Source organism: Misgurnus anguillicaudatus, chromosome 17 (genome assembly GCF_027580225.2).
Source record: "Misgurnus anguillicaudatus chromosome 17, ASM2758022v2, whole genome shotgun sequence".
Lineage (NCBI taxonomy): Eukaryota > Metazoa > Chordata > Actinopteri > Cypriniformes > Cobitidae > Misgurnus > Misgurnus anguillicaudatus.
In genome coordinates, this window is record NC_073353.2 from 4,110,458 (window position 1) to 4,122,971 (window position 12,514).

Consider the following 12,514-nt stretch of genomic DNA (forward strand, 5'->3'; position numbering starts at 1 on the left):
AAATGTACTGAAAGTGTATTTTGTACTCTATCATATATTCATACGGCTCTGTATTATTTGCTTGGAAAGATGCTTTCATACAATGCAAAATTGTAAAAAGCACTAGAAATACATTTAAATTAAGGGCATACTGTGGTAATACAGTAAACACAATACTTAATGTCTATTATTGCAATAAAGCAATTATTCTGTATAGTTTGAAAATATGTCACACTAAGTAAGGGTAGAATTTTTTTATTATGATATGGACCCATGTGAAGCAATTACAAAGGATTTAATCACCAAAATGAAAGATGAAAAATCAAAGGACTTAATTGGAACACAAAAAGTAATGTTAGTCAAATAAGTTGTGATTTCCATTTCATATTGACTGATTTATTTATGTGTGTGTTTTATACATGTGTTGTACAGACCAGAGGAGCGCTCAGGGGAAGATGTGGACATTATTTTAGCTCGTCTAAAAAGTGTGAAGGCCTTTGAGAAGTTTCACCCTGCTCTTCTTCAGCAGATCTGTCTGTGTGGCTTTTATGAATGTCTGGAGAAAGGTATCACGTGTAAGTTTAACAAACACACAAAAAACATTTGTTAACTTAATACTTCTGATTTTTATTACAGTTTCCTGTGTATGTGTTTTAGTATACAGACAGGGTGATATTGGCACTAACTGGTATGCTGTCCTGTCTGGATCTCTGGATGTCAAAGTCTCTGAAACGGCAAACTATCAGGCACGTTATTATACTCTGTGTTTTTTATGGCATAGACTTTTGTCTTATCACACGTCTCTTTGACAGGATGGGAAACCACACACGCAACATCTGGGTGTAGTGGTTTGAAATTGTATATTGTATGTCTGTGTTTGATGAATATATCCTGTGGGATGAAAAAAAGGAAATTAAGAAAAAACTGAAAATGGTTTCTCTAATCAGACATACCAGGATGAGATTTCCAAGTAAACCTGATACTCTCCATCAGCTTATTCAGATGTTTTTTTTTTTAAAGTTTACTTTGTGTCCATTGTTTCTCTAAAACAGGGGTGCCGATTGTCAAGTATTTTCGTACTCAAAAAATGCGACCTCTTTAACCCAGAGTTGTGAATAAATGTGCTGAAAGTCGTTAACATTGTTTACAACTGTGGCACCAGGTGTCAGGTGTAATTTTCTGAGATACTGAATTTGGAATTTTCCTTAGTTGTCAGTTATAATAAACATCTGAAATATTTGAATGAATATAATATACAAGTTTCACTTTTTGAATGGAATTAGTGAAATAAATCAACTTTTTGATGATATTTTAATTATATGACCAGCACCTGTAGTGTCCCCATCACTATTAGGACGTACACAGACCATAGGATGAGCACCCCCTGCTGGTCTCACTAACACCTCTAATATCAAACCTAGAGCATTTGATCAATTTAAAGGACAGCCTTTGGACCATCTTAAAATGAGCAATAAAGTGCATTTTTTTTATTCAGGCATTGTTTAATATACTTGACATTTGTTTAGTATGATGCCCTTTAGTTGTTTGTGTCTTCATGCAATCTTGTACGGTTATATGAAATCATATTTTAAACTAGAAATATTCAGTTCCACATTCCCAGTAAAACTGAATATGAAAGACACAGTTCAAGTGTTCACGTCTCTATTGAGTGCATGTGCTTATTATAGAAATCTAGAGCAACTCTCCTAACAGAGCTATAAAGATCTCTGGAGAGCGGCCGTCTCTCTCATTCTCCCTGTATGTGTGTGTGTGTGATGAATAATAACTGCTTGTTATTTGGAATAAAATCTCAGATGGTTTGTTTCTAAATGTGACCTCCACCCCTCCTCTCATCCTCTGCCTCTAACTTGAGCTCTTTCTCCTGTTAAGGATGCCGTCACCATCTGTACACTGGGCATCGGCACAGCTTTTGGGGAGTCCATTCTGGACAACACGCCGCGACACGCCACCATCGTCACCCGAGAGTTTAGTGAACTTTTGCGGATCGAGCAGAGGGAGTTTAGGACCCTGTGGGAGGTACGCCAGTCCTCTGAAAACACACAAATTTCACATTTGCACTATAAAAATTGTGTACATATTTTATGTATTTGTTACACTCTTAAGAAAAATGGTTCTATATAGTACCAAATAAGGGTTCTTCAGCTTGTAACAATAGCAGCACCCTTTCTGGTACTATATAGAACCCTTTTTTAGATGGTTCTATATTAGAGATGCTCCGATCAGCATTTTTGGGGCCGATCACCGATTACCGATCACCAAAATCATGATCTGCCGATCGCCGATCAGTGCCGATCACAGAATGGCAGTGGAATGGGAATCTTTTATCTATAATCTAGCAGAGTTTGCACCATTTGTAGAAATGAAATTAACTATAAATTAGGTGTATTATTGTTTTAATAAGACAATCAAATAAATAAGCACAACAAATATTTCTTCTTGCAAAGAGAAATGTTATATGCCTTTAAAAAGGTTTATGTCTGTTAAAAGTGATTAAAATAAAACACTTCACAGTTTTAACTGTATGAATTAAATAAACACGCATTCGTATGAAGTACAACAGTTCTTCACTGATGAGCAGAGAGTAATTTTATTGAGAGATGAATTAGGATACTGTAGCTTTAAGACGTGGGAGAGATCGTTCTCTTCACGTGCACTGATGACAGGCTGCTGTGTATGCGTGCGGCGGGTGTCCGCAAACAAGAGCAGCTGTGAGGAAAATGGAAGTTTAAACCTTCAAAACTTTAAAATGAATGCAAGTAATAAACTTGCGGCATGAGGATGCAATTGTCCGCGATAGATATGTGTTGTATACGCTGATGTGAAGACGCATTGCGCTGAGGACCAGAGCGCGTCCTCATAGTCCGCAAACAAGAGCAGCTGTGAGGAAAATAGATGTTTAAACCTTTAAAACTTTAAAACGAATGCAAGTAATAAACTTTAGGCACGAGGATGCAATTGTCCGCGATAGATATGTGTTGTATACGCTGTTTGATAGGGATGTGAAGACGCATCGCGCGTCCTCATAGAAAATACGCATATCTCTGTTAAAGGCAGAGAGGAAATCCAAATCTGCACGTCACACATGAGCAATAGGTTACAAAATGCTGGCACTGTGTAAAATGGTCTCTTATTACAGCCGTATCAGGAACGCTATGATGACAAAAGTAAACAGAAAAATCGGCTCATGAGATCGGCAAATTTAGCGAGTGCGGATCGCGTCATTTAATGTCGTTATCGGCCGATTACGATGGGCGGCCGATCGATCGGAGCATCACTATTCTATATAGAACCTTGCCTTGAAAAAGTGCTAAATAGAACCTCAGTGGTGCTATAAAGAACCCTTTCATTTATCAGCAGTCAGAAGGATTATTTTTTATTTGTTTTTTCTTATTTATAGCACTTTATAAGGTTTATCAGTTTAAAAACAGAACAGCAAGACATCAGAACATACTTTTATTTTCATTTTTTCATTACATGAGGTGTCATACAATAATAAATATTTGCATTAAAATCACAATCAGAATAAATATATGAATTATTATGCAAATATAACAAATCACTACTCAAATAAGATATGGATGTTAAATAACAGCTTCAATATTAAATAAAGTAACAATAAAATTTGGCAATTAAAATAATTTTAAATAGACAACAATTACATGAAATCAATAAAATCATGATATGCAACATCAAAACATGCAAATGATAATAAATCCTGAATATTAACATATTATTGACATTACATTCAGATGATGCTGAACATTTAGTCAGATAAGAGTAAGATAAGAAATGGTCTGCTATTGTCATGTTGATCTTGAGATGCAGGCTGTGAATAACACAGATCTCCATCACCTGGCTGTGGTCATCATCATACAAGGTTGAGCATCAGGCTGAACAAGATTTGGATCTGTTGGAGATGGGAGAAAGGATAAGACATGGAGACAAAACAAGTTAATATTAGCCTGGAGTTTTCTTACATACTGTATGTAAAACATGATTTGACAGAAGTTTTAATATGACTCTGCTCAAGATACCTGTTTTGTCAGTAAATAGGTGAATGCTTGGTGAAAGATTTATTTATAAATTGAATTCACTCAATTCACATAAACCTGTTATCAAGCCAATGGCGAATCTGCAGAGCTTCACTCACAATCCACCTAAAACAGATAGACAAAAATAATTCTGTTATCACAAGTAAATGTGCCACAAGATCACACACACACAATCTCCAAAATGTTTGAACAGTAAATAACTATTATTTTAATGCCAGCATTGAAAGTAACATGCATACATCACCTTTAAAAACAGGATGTGTCTTTCATATCAAGTGGTCATATGCACTGCCTTCACTCCCAGTAAGATTACCTCACATATGAAAACTCTGAAATATCAATAAAAAAAAAACTAAACACATGTTGTACCACATTCTTTTCATAATTAGTTTAATAAACTTAATGTAAAATATACATGTATATGCTTGATAACAAACACTATAACAAATCATTATCCTAAGTCATTGTTAAAGCAGAGTCCTCTAAATATATCATTTAAAACAATATGAAGATTACCTGCTTTAAAGGGAATAAAGCTTACAGTATGTTGACCTGTTATAAAAGAAATAAAGTACATCAAAAACACACAAAACCTCAATTTACTAAATGTTTAAACAGTAAATATTATTATTTTAATGCCAGGATTGAAAGTAACATGCATACATCACCTTTAAAAATAGAATGTGTCTCTCGCACACTCAAAAAAATCCTGGATTGCTTTTAACCCAGGGCTGGGTCACTATTGAACAGAACACACTGCCTTCACTCCCAGCAAGATGATTACCTCACATATGAAAACTCTGAAATATCAATAAAAAAACTAAACACATGTTGTACCACATACTTCTGATAATTAGTTTAATAAACTTAATGTACACATGTATATGCTTTATAACACTTTAACAAATCATTATCCTAAGTCATTGTTAAAGTATAGAGTCCCCTAAATATATCATTTAAAACAATATGAAGCTTACCTGTTATAAATGGAATGAATTTTACGTATAAAGTTGACCTGTTATAAACGATATAAAGTACAATAAGAACACACAAAACTTAAATTTACAAAATGTTTAAACAGTAAATAACTATTATTTTAATGTCAGCATTGAAAGTAACATGCATACATCACCTTTAAATACAGTATGTGTCTCTCATATCAAGCGATCATACGCACTGCCTTCACTCCCAGCAAGATTACATCAAATATAAAAACTCTGAAATATCAATAAAAAAAACCTAAACATATGCTGTACCATATTCTTTTCATAATTAGTTTAATAAACTTAATGTAAAATATACATGTATATGCTTTTGAACACTTTAACAAATCATTATCCTAAGTCATTGTTAAAGCAGAGTCTCCTATCATTTAAAACAATATGAAGCTTACCTGCTTTAAAGGGAATGAAGCTTACAGTATAAAGTTTAATTGTTATAAAATAAATAAATTACAATAAGAACACACAAAACTTCAATTTTCAAAATGTTTTTAACAGTAAATGATGATTATCTTCCTCTCTTACCTGTTTGTGATGTTAGTCTGCAGGTAGTTCAGCAGGACTGATGATTCAGGGCTTTTACAGGTGAAAATAATCAAGAGGCAGCTTGAAAATAACTGACTAAATTTAAAATCAAAAAAGGAGGGAAAAAGAACCCTTTTGCCAAGACAAAGAACCATTTCAGCAAAAAAGGGTTCTTCAGTAAGCTATGGTTCTATATAGAACCTTTACCATCATTTCAGAACCTTTGAAGAACCATTTTTCATAAGAGTGTAGTTGAATACCTGAAATCTGACGAGTCCCTCCACAAACTTTGAAAACCTCTACAAACTTACCTCATGCATGAAAGTTTGCAGATGTTGTAAAGTAGTGGTGTTGATGTTTTACACAGTTATGGAAATATTTGTAATATCCAATCCAGGAAAAGTCAGGCATTTGTAGAATATAGTGCCAATCCTTTTGCTTGACTACAAAATATTGATCCCTTGCATATTTTTGTGGTCTCTGTGCTCAGCTGAGATGTTTTCATGAATTTCTGGATTAGGTTACAACAATCGAATATTTACATTTCAGAATGGAGCTCTATTACAGGATCACAGGATAAATGGTGACTTACTTTAAGCCCGGAAAACACTGCACGATTTTTGCCCTCCTATGAAAGCACTACCTTATCACACTGTGCGACATGTATCGTTTAAACTCGGATACGAGAGGCATGTAGACTGTACGATGATGACACGGAAGCTTTGGCGGCAGCGTCACACGTTGCGCAACGTCACCAGCATGCGCTCGTGGTAAACAAATACCGGCGCGCAGGTCGTAGCACCAAACACACTGTGCGGTGATCATGCTGAATTTCTGACACTTTCAGAAAACTATCGTAGGCTATCTTTGGGTGAAGACCGGTGAAAACGGCGTCTTTGAACCTCTCTCATTGTACGACATAGGACCACCGATGAAGAGCCACGATCACAGAAATTGTTTTCACAATGGCAATCTTTCGTCTGGGACAGCCAATAATCGTGCAGTGTATCCCGGGCTTTAGACAAACTCTAGAAAGGCAAATGTAATAACTGCGTAAGGGCTCCTCTGTGTGGCCGCTTGCAGGCCTCTGTGGTTCTGTATGTTCATAAACCAGTCAGTGTTGAGACCAGGAGTCTCAGAAGATGTAGGAGTCTGTGTCTATACTTTTAAAAAGTTCAAAGTTGAAATTTTTGATGTAACTTTTGCGTAGTTTTAGCTGCAGGCTGCAGCCCCCTGAAAATGTTAAGAGATGTATTTGAACTGCTTTCTCACATGTGTCCAGCAGGGGGCAGTGGGGTTTAAATGAATGTGCTGTACATCTTACACAGAATGATTATTCAGATTAAGTGTCACTATACAGTAACGTTCATTGAAGAATCTTGTTGCATTTTAAGAAAATTTCTTGGGTTTAGATTCTGTAGACTTTTTTCCCCATAGTCAGTACTCAAATGAAAGTTTGTGTAGTTTCTAAACAGGTCTAATATTTAACACTGTCAGGCAAGTTTTTGATACATGAAAAACATTTTTCTATAATTCATGGACAATATAAATGTATCAGTAACTTCAAACCATTATTTAGTCCCAAACTATAGTAAAAAATACTTATTTGGGTAAAGCTCCTAAACGATTCACCGATCAGATAGGATTTTTTTATTCATAGTTTCTCAAAACCAGTTACATCCACATGGATTTCAAATGAGAAAAATACTGTGTCTGAATTTTCTATACTTACTTTAAAATAGTTTTGTGACCAGAGTCAACTTATTTTCACTTTTTTTCTCTATAATTGTAGACATTTTTCACATGTCTGCTGGGAATGAGAGGTGTGTTTGTTTATTCATTTGTTATTTTAATATCAGGTCATTGGGTGGGCTGCCCACAGAGCTGACTAACAGGAAAAGACAGAGACACTGTGTTTAGGTTTTTTTTGGGAATGGGCAGGTTCCCATGACCATGTTCCCATCCCACCCATGTCAGGTTACACACAGCAAGTATAACAACACACACACACACACACACACACACACACACACACACACACACACACACGTTCCTCTTTTGCCAGAGGCATTTAGCACCAAAACTCACCCATCTGTTGGATGTCTTATAAGGGCATGTTGTTATATAAGTGTTGTAGGGCATGAGGGATTGTGCAGAAGTGATTATAATACATAGAAAGTTACAGTACAGTATATGTGCAGAGGAGTCCAGACTCTGTCTGTTTGTAATCTTCCACATTATTACCAATATAACCAGTCAATAGTTATTTACTTATTACACAGCTCTCTGATGTTGATGAATGATTCTGATCACAGGCAACTAATCTCCTGCACATTTTACAGATTTAACTGTATTCATTTTAGCTGATCCTGATCTACTCTTGTTTGTGTATAACGTCTAGTTAGTTATGATTACTGCAGACTGATCTCACAAAAAGTTGTGTTATAGTCACGCAAAATTTGATTAATTTATTCGTGTCCATGGCACGAAATTCAGCTTTTTTCATGCCTTGAGCACCAAGGTCTTTTTCGTGACATTCGCACAAATTTTCATAAATAGTTTTTTGTGTCCGTGGCAAGACTTTCTTTTTCATGTCATTTTATTGTTTTTTCCAATTTTTTTACCATTGTCACTTGGTTTGGGGTTAGAATCACTTTTTGTTACATTTTTAGACATCCTAACCCAAACCCCAACTCTAACCTTAAACCCAGGTGAGAATAGTTTAAAAAGCGTAAGAAAAACATGTAGAAACCAATACATAAAAGTACATCCTACCCCAGACCCCAAATCAACCCCCACGCCACAATGATTTAAAAATAGGGAGATAAAAAGAAAAAAAAACAATACATAAAATGACACAAAAAGAAAGTCGTGCAACAGACACGAGAAACTATAGGCACAAAAAAGCTGAATTTTGTGCCATGGACATGAATAAATTAATCAAATTTTGCGTGACTATAACACGTCTTTCCGTGAGATCATGTTGGATTACTGGCTAAAACAACTACATTTATATCTATATTGTTCAGGCTGATACTAAAAGAACTGGCTTATGTTGGCCAATATTTCCAAATGCATTTTCTAATTTATAATATTTAATGATCGTGAATGAATGGTATAATGATGTTATAAATAATCTTGAGTGTTTCTATTTCAAATGATTACTGGCATTTCAGGGAAGCGCAATATTTGTATATAAAGGAGAGGTTTGGCAAAAACCAGCAGCACCTGTAGGTAGTAACTCATTTCTATTTCAAAGCCTGTAGTCCTACGCTGGGTAATTGTGATGTTTGTCTGAATGACGGTCGAGTCTCTTTTGAAGCTGTGCGAGTCTCTGTGTCTTTACAGAGGGACAGCTGGCCTTTAATCTGACACAAACACATCCCGGTCATGGCAAAGAGCTCCTGCATCTCAATAAAACCCATCTGCTCTTCACAAACTGTGTGTCGTTCACTGGATATTGAGGAGTTATTTGTATTTACTTTAGATTGATCAGATCTAACACAATTACTGGTGAATTTGGGTGTGGGGACATTAAAGAGTAATTTCTTTGTACTGACCTGCCACTTCTTCTTTTGAAACATTGTAAACATTATAACACAATAATACAGATCAGTGTGAGAGAGCTTTGGAAATTGATGCTAAATTTGTTGAAGATGTCTAAACAGTCTACATACAAACACGGCTCTGTTTGTTTGATCATTCGAACGGACCACCTGACACTGACAACGTTTATGGCAGGACTTTGTGATTTTAAACTGCTTCCTACATGGTTAATAATATTAAAGGGATACTTCACCGATTTAGCATTCAGCTTTGTATCTGTAGAAACCCGGCAGTATTACTGAATGACCATGTTTCCCTCCATCATTTCCCCCTGAGAGGAGAGATATCTGCATTTTGGTTCTGCAAAAAAGTCCTCCGATGATGTAATATGACGATTTTTGCATCATCGGAGGACTTTTTTGCAGAACCAAAATGCAGATATCTCTCCTCTCAGGGGGAAATGATGGAGGGAAACATGGTCATTCAGTAATACTGCCGGGTTTCTACAGATACAAAGCTGAATGCTAAATCGGTGAAGTATCCCTTTAAGGGTTGATCAGCCATTAACACATTTAACAAGCCATACAACAAATACATTGTATTGATTAATGGAAGAAAATGGCAGCAAACTTTGAGGAGTAGAGATCATGTAGTTAAAAGAAATGAGAAGAGATGTTTGCTGTGTCCTGTAGCTTTCAATTGGAGGTGCACAGTGAGCAACCTCTCATCAGTGATGTTAAAGGCAGGGGTGGAGTGGGACCAAAAAAATATACCCGAAAATTTCGTAGACCACCAGCCCTCAGTGTTAAAAAAAAGGTTCCCTGTAAATAAGCAAATGCTGAAATCGAAAATAACAATAGAAACCAAGTGTAAAATTTATTATTTAAAAGATCTTGAAGTCAACAACAGTTCCCTAGTTTTAGGGAAGCTAAAGCTTAATTTGGTTGCAAAGCAGTTGCTTATAAATTATTAAGCCTATTTGGAGAGAGATGTTTAATGTGACAAAATGAATAATGAAAATATAACGAGGCTTTTTATTGGTTGTTGCGTTAAATCTTACCCAGATACAACAGTGCTATTTTCTGATTGTGTAGCCTTTTTTCTTTTTTTTGATTGGCTGATAAGCGGCACTCTTGACTAGAACTCCAGGGGAGACGGGCATAATATGAGAGCGATGTGGCCAGATAAATTTTGGGCGCTGCAGCATATTAAATATATGATAAATAGTTTTTCTGCGTGAGAAATTCAATGTGTGGCCTGGTTTGTTTGACTAGTGTCATCGCTCTGTTCCGCGCCCGGGCGCGGATTGGTTAATCGCGCCGCGGCCGGTTGCAGAGGTGGGCCGGAGCGCGGTTCACTTGGGCTCAGGCGCGGAAGGCTGTGGTGTGAGCGCAATCACGCCTGAGCGCGATTCAAGAAGTGAAGACGTCAGTTGCGCGACCACTCACCTTCATCTGCCTTCGTACAAACATTTTGATTGCGCGCAGCGGGGTTACGTGAATGTCTAAGCTGCACACGTGACAGACCAACTAAGCAATATGATGACATGTGAGAGGGCTGTCTGTAATCGCGCACCAAACGACTCTGAATAAAAACCACAGGCTTATCATTACGGTGGGTTCAAGTGTTAAGAGAGAGCTTTACTTCCTGCTTTTTTCAAAACAATTACATCTTAATGACGAAAGCGCGCCCGGACTCGGATGGATAAAAAGTACAGTGTGAGTGCGTGCATCTGGGGGAGTAGGGAGAGGTGACAATCGCACTGGGGCATAGTTTGGTTTGGATAATGTGAGTGCGCCCTTATATGGAAAAAAGTCCGATTTTCATGATGTGTCCCCTTTAAAGTTGTTAAAAAATAAAGTCCTTAACAAGGTGTTGTGTGTACATTTTAGCGGTATCTAGTGATGAGATTGCAACCAACAGCTCACCCCTCAATTTCAAAACTCATATGGTAGCCCCCGCAGGACAAACATGTCCTCAAGCCATTAGAGATATGTTCATCATTTTTCATAGGAACACATATTTCAGATAAATGTTCACATACTCTTCCAGTCTTTATGACAGATGAATATAGGGTCCAGCTCCTTCAAGTCCCAATAATGTGCATCCATCCTTTACAAAAGTAATCCACAGGACTCCAGGGGGATAAATACAGGCCTTCTGAGGGTAATGGATGCGATTTTGTAAGAGAAATATCCATATTTAAAACTTTACGAATGAAAATATCTAGCTTCTGGTAACTTGGACTCCTCTGCATTTAGGAGAGAGTATCAATTTTCGTGGTGACAACCCTTCCCATACGTCACCATAAAAAAGTGTGAGCATTACGCTGATACTCTCCTGAATGCAGAGGAATTTAAGATGGTGACATTTTACTGTTTTTGGATCCGTATATGCTATAGTATTTTATAATTCATCTTTGACAGGGAAGTGTTTTCTTTTAGTTGACGAGAAAAGAAAGAGTTAATCGTCAATAATAATAATCGCAATTACAGTATCAAGGTGAATAATCCTCAATTATGTCATGATCCTGCCAGCCTGTCATAGTAATTCATAGTTCATATGGCAGGATCGTGGCGGTACCCATGTTCTGTGTGGTAGCACATGGCTTTTTGTTTGGGGAGTGCGTTACCGTGTCTTAAGTCTTAACCCTGCCCCCTTGTTTCCTCGTTTATTATTCATTATTGGTTAACTCCCCTCACCTGACCTTCCCTAGTTATCTTGTTTAGTTTTTTCCTATTTAATGCCCCAGTATGTTCTGTCCTGTGCTGAATTGCTTTGAATTTTTGGTTGTTGCCTCGTGTGACAACTCTGTCTGTAAACCAACAAATCAAGTTAGTCGTGTCACAGTTTAGTGTCGTGTCGTGTCATGTCTTGTCTTGGTCACCAGTTGATGTTTTGTCTTTTCCCCCCATGTGGGCTTTTCTGTTAACAAACCCCTTCGTTCACCTTTAGGTGCCCTTAAAAAGTATTTAAACTAGATACATTATGTTTAATCAGTAAAGTTTTAAGCAGTCATCTGAGGAAGTATCTGTTTAAACTGCAGAGAGCCTATACAGACAGTATAAACCAGAGGTTTTCAAACTGTGTGTTGGGACACGCTTGTTAATCACACACTGGGATAAGGTGGGTAGTGTAAAGTCGCTTGGCTACAATAATTTTGATATGATATAACAAGTTATTTTAATACTACTATTTTATTTATAATGTAGCCTACTAAAAAAAAAAGTATTTTCCTCATATTTGCATATAAACATATGTTGGTGTATAGATTATACGCATCTAAGTGGGTTGCAGAATTAAAGTGTTTCAGAATCTCTGGTCTAAACAGTAGTATATTTATTGTAGCTAAAACTAGATAAACTAAGTAAAAATACCCATACATAGTAT

At 36.6% G+C, this 12,514-nt stretch overlaps 1 protein-coding gene across 4 annotated transcripts in view; it reads left to right on the plus strand.

The window, feature by feature from the left end:
- The window catches only part of rapgef4a (Rap guanine nucleotide exchange factor 4a), a 100,398-nt gene that overhangs the window by 11,116 nt on the left and 76,768 nt on the right, over positions 1–12,514 (plus strand). For all 4 annotated transcript variants that reach the window (XR_012358234.1, XM_055215523.2, XM_073854856.1 and 1 more), the window contains exons 2-4: positions 412–554; positions 637–725; positions 1,870–2,016. Coding sequence is in view for 3 of the 4 variants with exons in the window: in XM_055215523.2 (XP_055071498.2) it covers positions 412–554; positions 637–725; positions 1,870–2,016 (379 nt within the window). In the remaining variant the exon portion in view is untranslated. The remainder of the gene's footprint in view (positions 1–411; positions 555–636; positions 726–1,869; positions 2,017–12,514) is intronic.